The sequence below is a fragment of the Tinamus guttatus genome, unplaced genomic scaffold (assembly GCF_059628265.1).
Source record: "Tinamus guttatus ecotype Peru unplaced genomic scaffold, ASM5962826v1 Tinamus_guttatus_pri_ptg000171l, whole genome shotgun sequence".
NCBI classification, from domain to species: domain Eukaryota; kingdom Metazoa; phylum Chordata; class Aves; order Tinamiformes; family Tinamidae; genus Tinamus; species Tinamus guttatus.
The window spans coordinates 849,846-872,019 of NW_028288705.1; the positions used below are offsets into that span (position 1 = coordinate 849,846).

The 22,174-nt window shown below is 45.3% G+C and overlaps 1 protein-coding gene across 2 annotated transcripts in view; it reads left to right on the top strand.

The window, feature by feature from the left end:
• PTPRB (protein tyrosine phosphatase receptor type B) overlaps window positions 1-22,174 on the top strand; it is a 62,449-nt gene that overhangs the window by 11,470 nt on the left and 28,805 nt on the right. For both annotated transcript variants that reach the window (XM_088522935.1, XM_088522934.1), the window contains exons 3-11: window positions 748-986; window positions 6,123-6,145; window positions 6,564-6,823; window positions 12,716-12,994; window positions 13,330-13,587; window positions 14,768-15,031; window positions 17,392-17,661; window positions 18,877-19,137; window positions 21,152-21,418. In XM_088522935.1, the coding sequence (XP_088379061.1) occupies window positions 748-986; window positions 6,123-6,145; window positions 6,564-6,823; window positions 12,716-12,994; window positions 13,330-13,587; window positions 14,768-15,031; window positions 17,392-17,661; window positions 18,877-19,137; window positions 21,152-21,418 (2,121 nt within the window). The remainder of the gene's footprint in view (window positions 1-747; window positions 987-6,122; window positions 6,146-6,563; window positions 6,824-12,715; window positions 12,995-13,329; window positions 13,588-14,767; window positions 15,032-17,391; window positions 17,662-18,876; window positions 19,138-21,151; window positions 21,419-22,174) is intronic.

Below are 22,174 nucleotides of genomic sequence, written 5' to 3' on the forward strand. Positions count from 1 at the left end.
AAGGTCCTGTCATGCAGGAGACCCCAGTTCAAGGACAGACAAAGCACCTCGGGCTCCGCGCCAGCTCCGCAAGGGCCGCGCGGCTCTCGGCGAGGAGCCGGGGCCACGAGCGGCTCCCGCGGCTTCGCTGGAACGCGGCGCTCCCAGGTGGAGAGGCCGCCGCAGCCTGACCCCTGCCCTCCCCGCCACAAGGAAAGGATATTAGATACATACCAATGGGGAGGAAGAGCCCTGAAAACGGGGAGGAAAAATGTGTAGTAAAATCTTTCCTGCGCTCTAATTGCAACTTTGGCGTTCTCTGAAGGATACGTGACTAAAAAAGCAAATGCACAGTTAAATTTGCAGGCACTTCAGCTGACTGACATGATTGTTAGCTGAACCTTGGAAAGACACCAGCCAAGCAGTCGCACGGTCTCTGCACGGGACTGCTTTAAAAACGTGTGAAGAATGTCCCACAAGGAACTGCGTTAACTTGAATAAAATTATATTGCACTTATACCAACAGAAGGCAGATCAGAATGTGGCCATGGCAGATTTTTGGTCATGGCCAGATATTTTTTTTTTGATGCTTTGCACAAAGTTTGATCTTGATACAAAATATTTGTTTGCACTGAAAAAAAAAAATCACAGAACTCAAGGGTATACTTATACTACCTAGGAGTTATGTTAGCCACTTTTATTAGAATCTAGGGAATCGATGATAAAAATGTAAAGGTGATTTTAATTATTTTCCTTTATTTGCCTTAGATCTTCAAGATGCAGAAACTTCTGCATGGAGTACGATTCCTACATCCTCCCCTTTTAACGCTATTACATCTAGGCCTGGAAGTCTGCTTAGGAGTAGCACGCAGACGCTCAACAGAAATGTAACTGAGCACTTCAGCAAAAATGTCACTGACAATCTCTATTTTGACTTGAAATCTGCAGTAACAGAGAAACCCTGGATTGTGACAACTACTCCTCAATACTCGAGCACTACAGAGGAGGTAAGGCGGAGGAATTATTGATCCATTTATATTAAGCCTGCTCCACTCTGTGGAGCCTGATAGCTACTACAGGTGGAGATTTGGTGGGTTAAACTAAAGGCTTGAGCTTTGCTCTTTATTTTAACTGGATACTTTGCTAATTCTGGCAATGCCCTTTGCTAAAAGTAGATCTGCAGAGGAATTCTGCCTCTTCTTTGCATCCTGATCCTGGCACACAGGATAAATGGTGAAAAATCTCTGACCTAAAAGAGGAAATGTTCAGGATATGTGAGAGGCAGCGGGAAGATCATGGATCTTGCAGGAGATGTGGGCGCCTGGGTGTCTGCGCGCAGCGTCTCAGTGTCTGCCACTGGCTTGCTGCAGGAGCGAGGCTCTAACTTTAACCATGCTTTAACGAGAAAAGGGGATGTTGAGATGCCCAGGCAGCTTCTTCATTTATGCTCTGTTCTAGAGTCTGATCAAGAAAAGCTAGGGCAGAGAAAGGGCATGGGGAGGCCCATCCATAGAGGAAGTTAACTTTGGGCATTCAGTGTCTCCCCGTCAGCTTCCAGTCTTCTTTCTGGGTGAGCAAGCCTCAGTCAAGTGAGTTGAGAGCCACTCTGTTATCATCACCTGCAAAACGTGCACAGGCGGCCAGAGCTAGAGCCCGCAGGACAGCGTGGGTCTCTCTGTAGCTAGCAACGCGTGGTGGTTTGGAAATGAGAGCCCCTAACTTGTGTGTGGCTTCTTCTCCAGGAGACCCTAGCACACTCAGAACACGGGGGCAGGCAGAGGCATTGCTTTAGTCATTACTCAGTCTCATTCACAATAACGCTGACAGTCAAAGAAACAGATTCTGTGTCTGGGAGGATCGTGGACAGAGCAGTCCTTAGGGGGAGCTGCCACATTCCCTTGGTTTCCTTGAGGAAATGCTGTACAATGTGGTATGAGCAACAGGCAAGAGCCTGGCTCAGAAAGGGAAAAGGGAGGAGCAGCATCACCCTGGGCTGCGTTACCCAAATAAGCGACTCAGAGCTTTACAGAACCTGTCACTTGCCCTAGCACTGGCCAAAAGGGATGGAGTTGGTGATAGACTTGCTGCGCCTTGGGTGCTCCTTGGGCGGCTCTGTGTTAAATATGATTATTCTGGCTTGGTGCAGGCAGCCTGAGCTAATTTCCCCATACCCCCTGTTCATGTGCAAACCTGCATGGAATACCTGTCTCCTCTCCATGGAAATGCCCTGCAAAAACTAGGGTTATCCCAGCTGCTTCCAGCCTTGCTACCCCACCAGGGCCAGGGAAAAGGCACAGTCTGAGCTGAGAGCCCCTGCTGTTCCCACCCCAGTTCATCTACTGATTCCCATGATTTAGATTCGGGCAAGTTACTTACTTAGTCAAGACTTTCAAACCAGATTGTTGAAGATAAGCATGGCAGGCAATACGAAAACAAGTTTCATGAGGGTCTTGACCTTGGAGTTCCCAGCCAGCCAGTTGAATCTACATAGCCCATTTTAGACATGCAAGCTTAAAATTTTTGGCCTCCATCTTTCAGTTTCCCTATCTTTAGAATTAGGGGTTTTTTGTTGTTGTTGATGATGTCAAGCTAGCAGGGATGTTTAGAAGATGAGTTGAGATCAGCACGATACTTTGAGATCACCCAGCGCTAAGCGCTGAGTGTTGCTGCTAGGGAGACGATGCCTTCCCCGAACTGCATCTGCCCCTGTTCGCGGAGTCAGGGCCTTGGAGCCACCTGGCTGTGAGCGCTCCCGTTCCCGTCCTCCCGTCCGGGGAACACAATGGGACACTGCAACCAAACCAAGTGTTTCGTTTAGAGCGGCCTTGGATTTCAAGTAAAACCGCAGCTTGCACTTTCAAGGCATGACAAAGGCTATGCAAAGCCCATTTCCTCCTGATTAGAGAGACAGAGAGAGGGGTTGGTGGTAAAAAAAAAAAAAAAAAAAAGCCAGGAAACCTTGGGAAAGTGTCTGAAAGAGACTCTGGAGCCTGCTATTAGAGATATGTCCGGCCACTCCCAGAACTCACTTCCAGTTCTTTTTTTTTTTTTTTTTTCCCTTTCTTTTTCTTTTTTAATTAGTTTCTTGGCTTGCCACATAGATCAGTTAGTGTTAAAGGCTATGACTGCCCATTTGCTAAAAGCCCATTTATTCAATACCAGTCTGGAAATAATTACTCGTGTAATGTTGGCTATTTTATATAAATATTTTGCCACCAGTGAATGATGAACCCCTCCTGCTTTATTCCAGTGCTGGCACAGACATCTGCAGCAGACCTTGCCCTTAGAGCAACACTGTGCGGGATAATGTGCAGAAGGAAGTCTTAAAACTCATAAACCAGGACTTTCCTACTAACGTAGCTGCAAAAGGGTAGTTTAAAAGATTTTACAGCAGCACAAGTAACAGTAATAAAGTAGGAACTTCTGAATTATAGGCTATGCTGAGAAACAGCAACCTACTTTTTCTCCATGCATTAACTTATGTCAGCACGAAAAGATAGTCAGACTTTTCCAAGGACTGCATTTGCAGCCTGCATTTGCAGTAGGTCAGATTTCTTTCCTGAATTTTGTTAGTTTGTACTGATTTTTCTTCATTTCAGCTATTATGACTTTTTAACTAATTTATACCTACTTATCTAAATTAACTGAACATCCTGATAAGCCTTCAAATTTGCTGTCCTCCAGTGGTGGCAAAATACTGATGTGGTATATGCCATCCAGTCCAGAAAGCACAATCACCTAAAGATGATATTATGCTGTAAAAAAATCTCTCACATTAATTACAAGACAACAATATCATTTCAGTCCCAATTCATGCCTACACAGACTTGCTGTTTTCCATCAACAGTTTATCACTGAAATAGATCTTCAAGGCAAGGTCTCTCATTTTGATGGAAACACATAAAATATCTGTTACAAGGGCGATTTTGACTTGTAATGGTTTTGTAATTAATAACGAATGTATATTTGCATCAATGCATCATTTCAGGTTATTAGTCATAAATTTAAAAATCCTCATGAGCCCTTGCAGGTTAAAGGCTTTCTGTGCCAGGACACTAGGACCAGGCATGGAGATAAATTAAGTTTCCCACAGGTGCTACACAACACTCTGCTCTCCGAAAGGGGGAATGAGCACAAAGGCTTTTCACCTATTTGTATCTTCCTTAACAGCTTAATGCCCAGAAAAACTCCTATAGTAGCAGTACCTCTGAAGGGGAGACTATCGTTTTTGAACCACTGTCTCTTTTACTCCCTGAGTATCAAAATGGTTCAAAAAAATGAAACAGAGATGCTGGCGAATTTGCTTCAGGTGCTGCTTTCCAAAGTTTAAACCCTATGTGCACCGTACAGTACAAAAGGGTGCAGAAATGGGCCAGATTCCTGTGCAAAGATACACTGGAATGTCATGTTCCTCTATAGGCCATGTCAAATGTACCCAATAAGTGCTAAGTTATTCTCCACCCACATACCTGAAGGTCTGAGTTTTAGTTATGTTTATTCTTCCTTACTGTTCCCCTACAAATATAAGCAGTTTTAAAACGCTAAAACCTAAGTAAGAGGAACTGGGTGTGCGTGGCAGACATAGAGCGCTGTGCCATGGCTGCTTCTGAATTTGGAGCTGCGTTCAGCTCATTTTGCCTTGTCTGAAAATGTGGCCACTCTCTTGCCTTCAGGACGTGTAATTTTAGGCTGGGATGGAGCTTGTTTCAGGGACAGAAAAAGCTGAGATTCCCGGGCTGTGGGTGTGCAGTGCTGGGGCTGAGGGAAGCAGCTCCCCAGGAGGCTCTGCCAGGTGCCTCCTGGCTCCACATTGCTCCAGGGGACGGAGGCCTTGGTGGTCTCCACCAATCCCATGCACTCCTGAGCTCCTCTTCAGGGAGCAGCAGAGCCAAAGGTCCCGAGCAGGGAGGATATGGAGGGCCCCGTGCAGGGACAGCACATGTGAGTGGTGGAGGAGACACCACCAGCATGAGGGCAGCTGGAGTGTGAGGGGAGGCGGAGCGAGGAGCACGAGGTGAGGTGGCCGCGAGGCGCAGGATGGCGGGTGAAAGGTGAGGTGAGAGCTGTGGTCAGCGCGAGGGGCAGGATGGGGGATGCGAGGCGAGGTGAGAGCTGCGGTCAGTGCGAGGGGCAGGATGGCGGGTGCGAGGTGAGGTGAGAGCTGCGGTCAGCGCGAGGGGCAGGACTGGGGGTGCGAGGCGAGGTGAGAGCTGCGGTCAGCGAGAGGGGCAGGGTGGGGGGTGAAAGGTGAGGTGAGAGCTGCGGCCAGCGTGAGGTGCAGGATGGAGGGTGCGAGGCGAGGTGAGAGCTGCGGCCAGCGCGAGGGGCAGGACTGGGGGTGCGAGGTGAGGTGGGAGCTGCGGTCAGCGCGAGGGGCAGGATGGAGGGTGCGAGGCGAGGTGAGAGCTGCAGTCAGCGCGAGGGGCAGGATGGGGGATGCGAGGCGAGGTGAGAGCTGCGGTCAGTGCGAGGGGCAGGATGGCGGGTGCGAGGCACGAGGCTGTGGTGTGTAGCAGGGACAAGGCAGGGCACGTGGAGGCGCAGCAGACATGAAGCACAGCCGGGGGGTTCCACAACGCACATCGGTGTCAAAGGACATGAAGCCAGGTGAGTATGCCAGACAGGAGGGGCAAAGGATTTGAGGAGCAATGGACATGAAGCCAGGTGAATATTGCAGGCACGAGGTAGAGCAGGTTTGAGGTGCAATGGATGCACAGCCACGTGAGGTGTAGTGGACAGGAGACGTAGTGTGTTTGAGGAGCGATGGATGTGAAGCTAGGAGAGCTGTGGCGCACAGGAGGTGCAGCAGGTTTGAGGCCCGATGGATGCGAAGCCACACGAGGCGCGCCAGGTTTGAGGCGCGATGGACGCGCGGGCAGGCGGGCTGCGGCGCGCAGCAGACGCAGCAGGCACAGCAGGCGCAGCAGATGCAGCAGGCGCAGCAGGTGCACAGCGCAGCGGCCGCGACGCCTCGCAGGGCAGAGCGCCGTGGGCTCCACGCCAGGTGCGGGCAGACCCCGCGCGCAGGGAGGGGACAGAGGCCCCGCCAAAGCCCCAAACCTCCCCCTGGGAGCGGGGGGCGACGGGGGGAGCCCCAGGACGTCCCGCGCGGGAGGGAGGCGGGCGGCGCGCGGGGACGGGAGGCGGCCCCGGGGGGCGCTGCCCGGTGCCGCGTCCCCGTTCCGCCCCCGCCGCGCCGAGAGGCGAGGAAATGGCCCTGTGACTGCGGAAGCGCGCGGGAAGCGGCGCGGCGGGGCCGGCGCGCCTCAGAATGGCCGCGTGGGAAGCGGCCGCCGCCTCCCGCCCGCCGCCCGCCGCAGCCCGCCGCGCCGCCGGGGCCCCGGGGCCGCCGCAGCGCCGCCGCCCCGCCGCGGCAGGCAGGCAGCGGGGCGCCCCGCGGGCGGCGCGCGGCGCGGGGCAGCGCGGGCGGCGGCGATGCTGGGCCGCGCCGCGGCGCTCGCCCTGTGCCTGGCGCTGCGCGCGCTCGCCGAGGTGAGGCGGGGGCGCGCGGGGGGTCCGTCTCTCCGCAGCCACGCGCGGGGCCCCGTCTCACGTGTGCCGCTCCTCCCGCAGGCCGCGCCGAGCTGCGGCGCCAACGTGACGGCGTGGGGGCTGCGCGGCGCCGCGCTCTGGGTGCGCTGGAGCGCCGAGGGCCGCGGCTGCCTCTTCAGCCTGGACGCCCGCGCCGAGGAGGGCGCCGCCGCCGCCGCCGCCGTGTGCGATCCGCCCCGCGGCGCCAACGGCTCCTTCGGCGGCGCGTGCGGGGGCCTCGCGGCCGGCACCCGCTACCGCGTGAGCATCGTGTCCCGCGCGGGCGGCGCCGCCAGCCTCGCCGTGCGCACAGGTGAGTGCCCCGCGCGTCCCGCGGCCGCGGGAAAACGGGCGCCTTCCGTCGTGTCCAGCAGCCCCTTCCTGGGGCTAACGTGGGGCTCGAGGGGCCTTAAACAACGCGCATGGCTGCAGCCTTCCCCGGCCTGTGCCTCAATCTGTGCCTCGGGTTGCGGGTTTAGTGCCGGCGCCGGTAACGGAGCCCTCACTGCTCCGCGCTGGGATCCAGCACCCAGCGCCGGCCGCGGTGCCCGCGGTAACCGCGCTTGGAAACGCAGGTTCTAAAAGCCTGGCGGCAAGTGGTGTCACCTGTCCAAAATGAGCGAGGGTTTCCACAGAAACAGTGGTTTAAACCCATGTCATTCTCTGTGCCAGCCGCTCTTAAATTCCGATGACCCATAATTTGCAAATAGATCAACTGTTGTCAGAATGACAGGTATAGATCAGCGTCGTTGCTGCTTAGTGGAGATCTGTTTCTGAACTCCGTTTGAGTAGAAGTAGAAAAAAAAAGACAGCAAATTACACAGCGCTTTGATTAATATATTAGTATTTAGACAGTAATTCATATATTGGTAATGGCTTTTTTTTTCTTGGTGAATAGATTTTGCAAGACTGTAAGATGATACAAGTGATTGAAGCAACTGTTGAGAACAGTCATATTATGTAGTCGATGCCAGAGGAGAGACTGATTAAAGTTCACATTGAAATTTTGCAAATTAGTTGACTGTCACTGAAGCCTGGTTTATGTTTGGGTTTTGGATGGCAGAGATCAGCAGAAAGCATGAAATATGGATAGAGGAACCGTGGAGGTTTCCTACAAGGACGGCTGCTAAGCTGCTCCGTGGTTCCTCACTTACCCAAATTCAGTCACGTCTCCAGTTGCATCACTGGAGCATACTTAAAAAAAGCAATTAGCTCCCAATTTTGATTTTCTTTTTCGTAAATGTGTGTCTTTTTGTTTTTCTAAGAAATACATGGAATTTTCTATTCACCTCAGCAACCTATGTTATATTGTCAATACCATGTACTTCAAGGTAAAGCGAGCTCCGTTTTTTTAAGAGGGTTGTTCCCACTAGGGGCAGCATTTAAAACTGGTGTTCTGGAAGCCCTTCTTCACCTGTTGCTTTTGCTGTCGGTAGTTTTGTCTGATGTACTGCACCTGACTGCCCACAGGCGTATGCCCTTGGAAAACTATCCTGCGAGGATGTGTATCCCAAGTGACCAGTATTTTAAGCCATATTGTAAAATAAAATTCCTGCTCATTTAAATAGCAGAGCCGTGTGTGGGATTTTTGTTCAGCTGGCATTACCCATCTGAAATGTGGTGCCTGAGCTTGGTGCTGGGTGAGATTTCCCTCGTGAGCTCAGTGTCTAGGGGTGATGGCTGCGCTGCCCTATGGAGGTGCCCGTCTTTCTCCACGGACACGGTGAGGTTGAACCATACCCCTGAAATGTAGATGGTTGAAGTTAAGCGAGAGGAATCCCATCTCATGTTTGATTTTGCAAAATGAGTTAGCTGCTTTGAATATTTGCATCTTCTTGATGCGGAAAATGTATTCAAATTAATTTATATACCTGGTTCAGAAGCTTTGACTTTTTGCTTATATCCAGAGCTGAGATACTGAGATTTGCACAATCTCGTCCCTGTTCTGAGTTCACTTTTTCATCACATTTCTTGCACAAAGTGATAAAGTAGCTACGCACATAAAATCCAAAATTCATTGTTACGTTTTGAGTGTGTTCTGATTAAGGATTTAAAGTAACATATAGCATAACTGTTACAATTCTAATGTAAAGGTTTAGAGAGGACCAAATCCTTAACTTAATTTGGCTTTTTGAATGTTAATTATACATTAAAATCGAAGTCGCAACAGCACATTTAAACTGTGCTTTTTGCAAATTTGATATTCGAACAGAGTTAAGTGTACAGCCCAGCCAGGTTGCGTAAACTCTCAAGTAACACCTGACTCTCAGAGAATGTTTAGGAGTAGAGAAACCACTTTTATTGATGAATGCATATAACATAAGTCTAATAGTGTAGGAAATATTGATAGCATAAACCACGCTGCTCAGGTGGAATCTGTCATGTATATTTACTGAAGAGATTTTGATCTGTAGATTATCAATTAGAAAACACAAGTAGTTAATCCTCTGGGACGGAACTAACGTTGCTTCACCAAACTGTGGAAAATGCAACCATTTATGCATTGCATAAACCAAGTATATACAGACATACAGACACACACAGAATGTTTAGTGGTTTGTTGCTATTTTGGGAGAGCAGGAAATGGGAAAAAAAGGCTGGTGACACCCTTTATCAGCTCTAAGCTACAGATAATTTTCCACTGCAAACCTGAGATTGCAGATGTCAGCAGGCACCCGGTCTGCCTACCTGGTACATTTTGCATTATTGCTGCTGTTTCTTCATATGCACATACAAAACACTATATAAGCCTATAAAACTAAGCCATACGAATGACATTCTGTAGTTGTGACAGCACAGGCACCTGCAGGTCCTCTGGTGCTACCTTTTCTATTTCAGTTAAACTATTTTTGTGACTAAGAGGTGCTGTATGGGAAAGGATAGTAGGACTGTGTCTTTCTCTTTTTCAGATAAAATACTTCTAAGCCCTTAATCAGTATAAATGGTATTTCAGTAGCGTATTTTCAGAGCATGATTTCAGTTCTTTAATTAAAATCTTAGTTAAAAACACCTGTATATAAACAGATTCCAAATTACAGTTAAATGTATGACCATTGCGTATGCTGAAAATTGGAAGTAAAATGGTATGAGAGCCATGAAGAAAGACTTGGGAATTCACCTGCTTTCAAATAAGACTTTTAAAATACATTTATAAATACTATTCTAAACATTTGTTATACTAAAGCATTGTAGCGATAGCTTTTGTTACTGCCTAAACCAAGCAAATTGTACTGAGACAACTAAGAGGTAAAGAAATTTTCATCAGAAAAATTGTTTAATACTTAAATGAAAAGAGCTTAAAAAGTCTACCCTCCATGATACAGTCTGGCAGATTATTTTTCTACGACTCGTTATGAGAAGCATGGCTTGGCCATGCGTTCAGTCCTGTAAATTTCAAATTATTTGGGAGAAAAGTGATTTATTAGCCATCTGTAGGGATACTATTTTCATGTGGCCCTGACTATCTGCTATACTATGTCGAGCATATGATGAATGTCTCAAGAGGCAGAGTATGAATAGAAAATAAAAAAGTGTAGCTTGTTACAAACATTGTGCGTGCCTTCCCAAAGAAAAGCATATCCATACTTATGAACAGCGAAATGAAACCCCTTTATGTAAGCTACAGAAAAATCCTTGTATTTGGGGTTACTGTTTTATGAAAAGCTAAGAGTTTTTTGCAGCAGGATGAAAAATTACTTGGTTTTGTAGGAGCCAAAGATAGCTGGAAATCAAGAATTCCCTGTTCTTAGCCCTGGGCTCTTATCTCCTGGACATGGCAGGGGATTTTCTGCTATTGCAGCTGTCTTTGCAAGCCATGTCACTGGGGCTGGATGTAACCGTGTCTGTCCCTTGGAGAAAATACACACCAAGTGCACACAAAGCGAATGCTCTCCCCCAGAGGTGGAAATGGAGGTGTAGGAGAATTCAAGCGACATCAGGTCTTCTGGGCAGCCCCTTCGCGCACCAGGAGGCATTAATCCATATCGTATCAAGAGGTATAAAAATATCTTTGTGCAAGTATTTGATTTCTGTGATACATCAGTGCTGTCCCGCTGCCAGCAGAGACTTGTATAACAATGTAAATGGCTTTTTAAGTGTTTGTTTCCATGGAGGGCTCTTCCAGCCCAGGCACTTCCCAGTCTCATTGTTCCTGTGCTGGGGCGGATGTGCAGAGCACTGAGTGTTTTGTTTGCTGGGCCAGATAGATTAGATAAAGTCTGCGTTTCTGAACTTCACCTTCTAGGCACGCAAGCCCTTTTTGGGTAGTCCTCCTTGGGAGGCGGGTTGCACAGAACAGCCCAACCTTGCCAAAAATGTTGGCACTCTCCTGTTTTATGGAACCTGGCCAGTACTGTGGATCAGTAACACCGATTGCTTTTGCAGGACTAATGAGTAGTTCCCCTAATCCTAACTGTTGCTGGGATGAGAATTAAACTTCTTGACAACTGTCATGCCTGTTCTCTTGCTACCGGTCAAATTAAGTATTTCTTTGGCTGGCTGTGCATCTGGCCGTATGCATACTGGAGTTTATTTCTGACTCCCCAGGTTTGACCTTTTCTGATTAGAACAATTGCCTTCAAGGAACAAGTTTATACTCCTGCTATTCACTTTTGCCAGAATAATAGTCTTTAGTGGATTAGTATATATTATAGGTGGAGCTGGTAGTCAAGCCTATTGTTAAGATTTCCTGATACTTTTCATTAAAACCTCCCGTTTGAATCGCTGAACTTGGTCAAGTTTTAACTGTTTGGCCTGAAGTCCGGTGTGCCTCGTCTTGGACTCGAGTTTTATTTTTTTTCAACTTTAAGCAGAAGTAGTTTGACCTTAAAAAAAGAGGACGAGAAATGAAGATAGTTATTTTTCTTTATTGTTTTTCGTAATTTTCATTCTTTTTTTTCTGAAGAGCAGTAGTGTCCCTGCAGTCTAAAGCAGGAATTTAAGCAGAGAATGAGGGACACGGTACTTTTATCCCCAAATTGCTGCCTACCTGACAAGAATAGCCCCAAAAGCTGGCGCTGGTGTAACCTCAGCAGAGCTGAGGCAGTTAAGCTCTGCCTACAGCCCCAGCTTTGAAGAAGGCAGCGTCAAGGCTACTAGCCCCATGCTGCTGATACTACTGTGTTCCTGTGAGGGGGGTTAGGTTCCACTTTGCCTTTACCTTTTGCCCTTTACAGTGGATTTTTTTTTTAATTATGTGATCTTTCTCCTCTCTTGTTTAGAGAACAAGGCAACAGAATAGGAAAAAAAGAAAAGAGTTTTATCAATGCCTTACTACATCAGCGTGTAGTATATTTCTTTTGGTTTGCATGAACTTTTGTGGGAGAGAAATAGTCCTGGGGAATGCAAACAACCAGAATCTTTTGTTTTGGAGAGTAGTTTCCATCCTTATAGAACACTTGCTATTTTACAGGTGATTTTACTGGATAGCTACATAGTATTCCTGTATTGTTTATTGAGAGTTTCTCAAAATCCTAATTAAAAATATTTCTTAAAAACTTATCCAGTATATAAATATATATAAATTTATGCAGACAATAGTATAGCAGAGCAGAAGCATATTCTATCAGAAGCTGTTCAAAGTGTTTGAAGGTAAAACCAAAACCTAAAAGACTGCTGCTCTTAAAACTTTTCATTTAGCATCAGTCTAAATGTGTCAGCACTCATGGTCAGCTCAACAGCTGGGAGAGCCTGAAGTAGGTGTGAATTTCTTTATCATCTTAGTACTGCCTATACAGTTAACAAGTGTCATTAATGTCATTAAAAGTGTTCATATAAGCACCAGGAAATAGAAGGTGCTTTATAGATACCACTGTATCTATAAAACTGGAATAAATAAGGGCATTGCATAATTCTAAGGGGTTTTGTGTTTCTGTTTCCTAATACAGTTGCTATACTTTTGCAGTCAGCAGATTTTCAAGCTGATTTTTTTCCATCCACTGCTGTACATGCATTTCTATACGTGTGTGTGTGTGTATGAGTGTGTGTGTACATATAGACACAGTCCTGTATTCTGCAGGACTCTTGTGTAGGTCAGTTCTGGAGGTGCAATGTTTAGGAATAGAAAGAAAAAGATATTTTGAAGAACATTTGCAGCAAGGTGATGGTGGCGGGGGGAGCTTTTGAAGTTTTTATGTAAACTTCTGACCATCCTAACCCAAGAAATACCTTTTCTTGTTTTATGTTCATTTTTTTTTTCTAACTACAGATCCCTTACCACCACCTCAGTTTGAAATTAATACGGAAAAAACTACACTCACAAGCTTACAGGTTTGGTGGGATCCTTCACCAGGAAATGTGGACTTCTATAAGCTACTATTAACTGATCACAATGGTAAAAAAATACAAGAAGTTTCCATACCTGGAAGAATGTCAAGAATGGAAAACACTTTTTCTAGTCTCATCCCTGGAAATAAATATAATATCATCCTCAATGCAGTTGCTGGAAATAAGAGTACCCCTGACCTTCAAATAAGTGGATTTACTGGTAGGACTTCTTTTAATAAACCCCCTACAGTATTTTGCACTTCTCCATTTTGAAATGCAATCATATATATAATTATTCTACTTGGCAAGATACACATATTTAAGTATCTTATGGTCATAAATAAAAATAAACAAAACATGAAATTCTGGCTAGCATCAGGAGTCATTTCCTAACCACGGAAGAATGTTGTCATGACATATTTGACCATAAATTTGGGGCTAGCTTTTCACTAACCCTGAAGAAACTCGGCACATTTCAGAAGATAGTCTGTTCGAACTTGCCAAAACTGTGTGATTAGCTCTTGGGCCTTAAGCATCTCTTTTTCTTTCCAACAGTACCATCCCCCGTGGAAAATATTCAAGTGAGAGTCAAGACGGACACGATCCACGTTTCGTGGTCTCCTGGCGCTGGGCATGTGGATCGATACAGACTGGTGTTACTGGATAATCATGTCCCTGTTCATGAGATTAGCCAAGAAGATCCTTCAACTTCTTACACATTTTCTGGACTTACAGCTGGGCACCTGTATAACCTGTCTGTCACAAGCCAGGCTGCAGGACTGGAAAGCAGCACTTTCCAGACAGTCAGGACAGGTATGGTTTGGAAATTGCTACTCTTATGAGACGTGATCATGTTGCAGTGCATGTTCGCAAGCTTCTGGGCTGATTTCTCTTCTGAAACTGCTTCTCTCCAAAGGCTGTAGAGGGAGTCACAGCCACTCCAAGCAAATTTAGCAGCTAACTTGGCTCCACAGCTGATTTAGGCAGCTGCATTCAGCATCTGAAGTTAGGAGTTAACAGTCTGACCAAGTGTCTAGGTGTTGCCATCTGTCTGTGAAAGACATGTCCGTTTGACTGCTGCAGTGAACTGAGACAGTTTCTGTTTTCCAGGAAGGTGTTTTCAGAAATGAATTCTGTGATTATAGGGTGAAATATAAAATGACATTTTGCTAGAGACCAGTGGTTAAAGCACTCATGTAAACAAGAAAATGGTCATGCCCCTGCTTTTCCTAATTTATAGAAAATTGCAGTTCCGGTTTCTCTTACAGAAAGCTTACTGTGGGTATATAATTTAAGGTTATATTTAACAATACTTAATTTTTAGGGCATATGGATGAGTGTTGTTGTCACCTAGCACTGGCCATTCTGGGGATTATCTGTTGTTTTATTTCTCCAGAATCTTGATTTCTTCCTGTTGTGCAATGCAAAAATTGTAAATCTCACAAGCTTGCTCAGAATATAGAAATGTTCCGTCTACAATTCACCGTCCTCTTCTATTTCGATACCTAGAGTGCTCCTAGCTTGACATTAAAGATGTTAGAGGTGGTTATGATTTTCCTGTGGTGGAAAGGTAGAGGTGGCGGATTTGAATCCAATCCGACATAATGTGGTGCAGGTCCGATACTGCTCTAGTGTTTACGCTGCAGACATGTACGCAGACATCTCCGTACTTAGGAGCATGGATTTGTTTTGTTTTGGCAGTCAAAATGAGCACTGAATATGGGCAGGACTAACAGATTTACCATTCTGTGAAGTGATAGTGAGCATCATAAGAGATTCGACTTCTGGAGTAGGTTATCTGAAGCAGGACTGTGTCCAGTTACACTATGACTGGCTGTTGCTATAGTCCTTTTTTAACTGTTCATATTCAGTCAGACATATCTGATCTCATATAACGATTTGAAAGCAAAACTTACTATCATAGTTTGAAAGCAGTAGGTCTCATATGTTCTGTGGTTGTAGTATTTCATTCTCTTTCTTATAATCTTTTTAGCCCCAGCTGAAGTCTTAGATTTGACAGTGACTAACGACGACAGCTTGGATACTTTAAAAGTGAAGTGGAGAAGACCTCCAGGAAGCCTCAGTTTCTATAATATCACTCTGTCTCATCTTGGATCAGTTAAAGAAGTCAAAACTTTACAGCCACCCGTCACAGAGACTCACTTTGACAAGTTAACTCCGGGACGTCTTTATCAGGTTACTGCCCGCACAGTTAGTGGTGAACTGTTCACTGATACAGTGGCAACTGGCAGAACACGTAAGTCCTCAGCTTCACTAAGAACACTGTAACCCGTGCTATTTTTGCCTGCACTGGCCTTGCAGAAAAATCACTGCAGGAGACAAAATGATGTGGGTTCCAGGCAAAATAAGATAAAGAGCACAGTGTTTTTCCGGGAATACCCCTTCCTGCCTCTCTGGCAAGAGTATCTTGGCAGCCAGTAGCAGCCACAGCACAGCCAGAGAGCAGGAAACAAGGAGGCATTTGGGTGAGCCTGTGACAAAACTGTTCCACAGTATTCCACTTCTAGCTAAGTTTATTATCTTGAATTCAATACCGCATGATATATAACATGAGTTACAGTAGGAGAGAGCCTGCATGCAGACAAATCGTAGTGGATTTTTAAGTAATTTTCGTATAATATTATCCTTTGCACCAAGCAGAAATCTACAAATAGGAAAAGATTAGGTCTCAGCTTTCTTTACTGCAAATAGCATGGATTAAGGAAGGCATGTAGCAGTCTGGGTAGTGCTGCATTATGCTTTATTTCTCATCTTTTAGAAGTATAATTTTCTCTCAGATATCTCAAATATGAATCCTAAACATGAAAAATCTTCACACAATTTTCCTGCAGCATTACTGGCCACAAAGACCTCTTATTTTCTCCACACCAGCTCAATCCAGGTAGAATTTAGATGGGAAACATTTGTGTGAGAATTTGGGAAAAAAAAATTGGTGAAGATTACATACAGAAAATGATAGTAAGTCTCAGTGCCAAAAAATATAAAACACATGTGAGTGGGACAGAGAGAGAAAGCATAGTATTTGTTTTACAGGGTATTTATCATTTAGAACTAAACATGCCATATGAAAAGCAGAAACGTCCTTGACGTATCTAGCTGCTGCCCCATTTTCAGTGAGAAGGTTGGAAGATACCTGTAAGGTCTTCTAATCTGTTACAAGGCCAGACCAGTTATATGTGTGCCATTGTTTATTGTAGTCTAGCCTGCCTCAAACACCATTAAGATTACTGTTTCCATCTGAAGGGAGAGCTTCAAGCCCTCACTCAAACCATTTATATCTGCATTTGTGACCTATTCAGGGCAGGGGATCTAGAAGTGCCATTACCAAAGAAGCTGAACAACTCCTTCCCCTGATTTTCGTTTTCTGTAGTTAGCAAGAACTTTAATACTAGGGTCACCTCAGCAGATACTCTGTGACAAGTTCTGTTTGTAAACCCAGGTTGCCAGGTCTAGATACTGAAGGGCTTTGTCACTTAGGATCAGTCTGTAATGGAGGGAGCTGGGTGCCTGAGAACGTAATCCACATCGGTCTGCACTGGGACATTATAACATTCAGAGAAACATGGTGGCAAGTGCTGGACATCTCAGGAACTGAAAATTTGGGTCATGAGGGCATAATGATGTCCAGCCAGTTTGAAAAGGATGAACTTTTTTTCTGATATGGTTCAAGTACATCAGTGCTTCCTAACAAAATACTGGTAGCTTTTATCAACTTGATCAGCAATTGAAAGGCATCTCTCACATTAGCTGGTATGTGGGAGATGTAGCCTTGATATTCAGCTGGGCCTGCGGGAACTGAAGCTGGTAAGTACTTGGTGGTGCTGTTGGAAACCTCTCAATCATTGCTATGTACTGAGCAATTAAATATTAACTGAGCCAGAAAAAACATGACAGGACATGACAGCATGACTCTAGCCTTGTAGTTTACATTTAACGCTGGTGTCGGGGCTCTCATGCTGAGCTGGCAGTGCTCTAGCACCTAATGCATCAGTCTTACACACATCCTCCGTGGGGTTCCTATTTAAGTATTCCATGAAAACCAGAAAAGCATTAGTGGGCAGGACAGGCAGATGCCTATTCCAGTGTGTCCTACAGTCTGTCAAGCAGAGTGTCCTCCAGGCTTTAATGAGCTGAGGTTTGAACCTTGGCGCCTCACGGGCAGGAGGGACAAGAACATACAAGCCTGTGGTGGAAGGAGCCACCAGGCTTCACATTCCTGTTGTTGGTGCCAGTTTGGTCCGCAGCGATTGAAGCTTTAAGCTTAGTTTTGACAAACTGATTGACAAATTCCAAGTGACCTTAACGGGCTCCAGGAAACAGCTGGGAAGCTAAGCGAAACACTGCCAGACTCGTTTTCAAGATGCGCATGGGAGATTTTCCCAACTCTGTGAAGGGCTCCCCATTTCTACTGTCAGTAGCAAGTAGTGACAGGCGAGGAAGACTAAAAATTATCTTTAAAACGCATGTTTCCCTTGTCACGGATACCTAATGCTGTTGTAATTGCACTCGTGCAGCAGCCACGCTGTGAGCCCGTGTGCGGGCGTTTCCTGAGGGAGCCCCGTGCCTCAGCGGTGCTCCCTGTCTCTCGTGTTGCAGCGCCGCAGAAGGTTCCGGAGCTGCGCGCCGGCGGCGGCGGCTGGCCGCGCTCCCTGCGTGTCAGCTGGCTGCCCCCCACGGGCGACTGGCAGCGGTACCGCCTGCTCCTCTGGAACCTCTCCACGGCCCTGCTCAACACCACCCTGGAGAAGGACGCGCGGGAGTTCCTCATCCGCGACGTGGGCCTCGTCCCGGGCCGGCAGTACGACGTGGAGCTTGTCGTGGAGAGCGGCCATCTGCAGAGCTCGGCTCGCTGCACGGGGAGAACAGGTCAGCGCGTGGGCCCGGGAAACACCAAACTACGGGCTCCTCAACAAGGCTCTGTGGGTGATCAGAAAGAAACAGTACTTGGATATGTGCAAGAGGTATCACCAGTGTTAGCCAAAATTGGCTAAGGTCTATTAGTCTTGGTGTGGTTCCTGCATAAAATCCCAATTCTAGCTCCTGTGCTCTGTAAAGAAAATGTGATGAATTTGTTCGGGTCAACTTTTCCAAAGAAAATCCATATGCACTACAGTGATGTTACTGGAATTCTTTGGGAGTATGTTAGTTGAATCCACATCTGATTGCTTCAAACTAAAAAAATAATTGCAATATGGTTGTTAATGGTTCTGCTCTATGAATGCAAAATAAGTGCAATTCGGAGAACAAGAAGACTTGGAGGAGATTAGCAGGCAAAGCCTGAGCCTTATCTCGCAGGAGAATGGGAGATAAGATAAGGGAGCCTGCATTACTCTCATCCTTCCCGTTGCCTTCCTTTCCTGCTATGCCCTTACCTTTTACGCCCTGAGGGTTTTCATTTTGTTCATTTTGCTCAATGGCAAGGCCAGTGGAAGCTACAGAACTGAAACATCCTCGAACATTTTTAGCTGACATTATCAGAGCAAGCAAGGTCCTGATCTCAGTTACTCTGATATAAATCAAGAATAACATTGTTTAATTTTATGGTGTTACTTTTTGCTGACACAGCCAAGAGATTAGGACACAGTCGAATAAATAATTTGAACCAGTGATTGTCTCACAACTGTGTTTGACCCTACAGTCGGGTACATAATGTACACGTTGTGGAACATAGATATTAGGGCTTGTTCTGATTTAATTTTCTCCTATGTAAGCCAACAGTCGTGGAAAATGTGTTGCTTTTTGGTGATAACCAATTCAGAGTAAGAGACAAAAGAAACTGACGTCAGTGGCAAAGGTTTTTTATCTTCTTCTCTGCATGTGTGCATGTGTGCACATGCATAGCAATACTACAGACAGAAAGCATTGTTGAAGTCTACAGACTTTTGTTGGAAGAAGCACAAATGCTGTATTTGTTAGATTTGCCTCCTTGACATAGGTGAAGAATCTCCTTGTGATACCAGCAATATTCTGTTGCTGTCACTCTTACAGCTTAATTTCTTACAGCAGCTTGAGTTACAACATGTGTGTGTGAACATACATACAATTTTCAATTGTTACTGTGATATTTGTTCGCTTCTGCAGCTCCAGAGCCTGTTCTCCAGCTCCGTGTCAAGCATGCCAATGAGTCCTCGCTGAGTGTCATGTGGATGACCCCTGTTGCAGAGTGGGACAGCTACGTCGTTTCGCTGGGAGACAGAGACCTCACTGTCATAAAAAAGGGGCTTGCAAAAGAAGCTAAGGAGTTCACTTTCACAGACTTGGTACCTGGAAGAAAATACACAGCTACAGTTACTACCATTAGTGGGATTTTAAGCAATTGGACTTCAGTGGAAGGAAGAACAGGTGCCATACTGTCAATCTATTTTAATCTTTGCTTCTTTCAGCTAACAACAGCTTTATTTGCTTCATAGTGAACTCAGTGTCCAAGTGTCAAAAGCCTTGAATTTTCATTTATTTCCTCAGCAAAAGAAGCTGTTTCTACATGTGTCATTTATACCCCTATCTAATGTCTTGCAGTGTTTATTTATAGGTTTGGGGAAATGGATATATAATTCCTGGCAAAACTGTTCTCTGCAATATGATGTCACATCTAATCAATTTACATTAGCACAAGATTCCATATAAGAAGAACAATTTTCACTGCCTATCTTAGGGAAGGTCACTTCCTTGATTCAAAGCATGCATCATGTGGAAAAAAAAAAAAGAAACAGGAAAATGTTGCTTTAGGGGGAACATTCCAAGGTTGAGAGACAGAAAACATATGTGACCTTGAAAACGTATTTTGAATCTTTTTGCTCTTCTGATTGCAAAATCTGTGCCTGTTACTCAGGATGAAGCCTGTAACATAGAGCAAGTCCCATTCCCACCCCTGCAGGGTACTAATGTTGTGCACACGTGCAAATTTTAAGCCATGTATGTTCCTTTGCTCTGCTCCTGCGTTCCTCTGTGCACACAGACCTAAAATGTAGCTCTGGGCTGGCACGGCACAGGAAGAAACCAGCTGCATGGATCTAATCATGCCTATGACTTGATAATGTCCCTTACTAAAGTGTTTTAACTCCTTCCAAGGCCTGAAAAGTTTGACTTAACCTTCTCTTCTATGTGATTAGATAGTTGGGATTTCATTTCCTTCTGCCTTACACCCTTTGAGGAGGCCCATTCCAGCATAAAGGTTGCCATGTCCCACTTCACTATCACAGATCAATGCCTAAGAACAAATCAGGTAGGGATAACATGTCAGCATTGTGTTTGAAGTGTTGAGGAATGAACATGATACATTTGGAGCATAGGTTGTAATAAGCACCCCAGGCTTTCCAGTCTCCTCTATAGGAAAACCTACCCTGCTTGTAAAATATATGTTGCAAATGTGACAGAAATAGATCTTCCATGCATCCCAAATTTGTCAGCTTCCAGTGACAGCTGAGATTCTGTTGTGAAAAAAATTATAAAAAAATCAAGTTCTATGTGAATTGTTTTTCATCTATGTGCCTCATTTTGCAGCTTGTGTTAGTGATCTCAAATTCAGTATTATGTGTGCAAAAAGATTGATACAAAACAGATGACTTTGTAATCACATTTTCTAAAGTTAAAGGAAGAAGTAGCTGTATTCCCTTACTTTGACTAAATTGTCAAGTTAAAAGGACAAAAGAACGTTGGCTAAAATTTGTGCTAAATATTCTTTTCCTTTTTCTTCTTTTTGATCTACAAACTTCAGCATCTTGTACTTAGAGAAATGCTATACTTATTTAACAATTGTTTTATCTTTTGATGGTAGGAAAGTTACTATCTTCTAGATAGTAACTAATCTTCTAATCTTGTAATGTAAAAATAAAAGATAAAAACAAAGACATCCATCTCAGTTACCACAAAAATGAAAAGCCCAAAGCTCCTCGGAGGTATAGATGACTATGAGGTATTCATGGAATTGATTTGCAATTTAAGAGGAACAAGAGTTAGGAAATACGAGGGAAAAAGGAGAATGAAAGAGACGGTCTGTGTACAAAATAGTCATCATAAAAACAAGCGATTTCTTAAGTTGTTTGCTTTTGCTTAATGGCATTTATAAAATTCAGTCTTTTCTAGTTCTCTGTTCTTGAATCATTTTCATCTGACCATGAAAAGCTTTTCGAAAGCCCAAAAGACCTTGCTGTGCCATAGATAGTTTCCCATAGACCACATCCCATCAGACAGGAAGCAGGCCACAGCTAGATTATTTTTAGTCTTGTTGAGTCTGGCTGTAAATTGGAATGTTCTTTTGATGCACTTCCTCAGGGTGACTAAACTTGAGTTATCTGGGGGGGTTTGTTTTGTTTTATTTTGTTGCTTCTCAGTAACAGTATGACATTTTGCATTACAGTGCCAGCCCAAGTGACTGGTCTGATGGTGGCAAGTCAGGGATCGACCAACAGCTTGTTTACCAACTGGACGAGAGCCCTGGGAGATGTAGACTACTATCAAGTACTACTGATTCATGAGAATGTTGTCATTAAAAATGAGACAGTTCCCAGTGAAACCACCAGATACCATTTCCACTCCCTGAAACCCGGAGGGCTCTACTCAGTTGTTGTTACCACTGTCAGTGGGGGCATATCTTCTAGGCAGACAATTGCAGAAGGGAGGACAGGTAAGCAAGAAATGCTCCACCTTGTCTTTTGTAGACTTGTAAAAGCGGAATTTATTATAGAAAATGGACTCACAGTTAAGCCTCTGGGCAGAAAATTCAGAAATGCAATCGTTTCAGCCATACATTTCATTCTTTTGGTCCTGTTGAGTGTTAAATAGTGCTCATACTGAAAAATTACACTTTATGAAGCCCCCATATCCTGGATAGCATAGTATTTACTGTTGCATCAAATTCTAAAAGTTTCATGACCCATGAAATGTAATACCAGTCCTCTAGATACTGTGATATGGGGAAAACTTACCTTTTATGGAGTTTGGCAAAAGCCAGGCATTCTGCAGTTTGCAATTGGGAACATTAAAAGGCTTAAAATGCATAGGAGTATTCTGTAAAATCTTGAAATATTACTGACTCTGACGGTTGATGGCCAGCTCCTCCCCTGAGGTGAGTCAGTTCAATGTGTCTGAGCCCGGTGAAAATGGGGCAGTTGATTTTAAGTAGGGTCCGGGAGTGTAATTCCCCAGTAGTGTTGTAGCTGAGGCTGTCAGCAACGTGGAGCCAGCCTGCTCCCCAGCAACACAAACCTCATTCGAGTTTTGGCCACTAGGCGTCAGAGGATTCACTGCAAATGAAACACTTCCCAGCGAGGGCCTCAGCCCCGGGCAAGCACCCGTGTTAATTACTGTTAGTGCTGCGTGGCAATTCGAGAGGACAGCTCATCTTCTGGGATTTTAGAAGTGCTGGGATTGTGCCACCAAA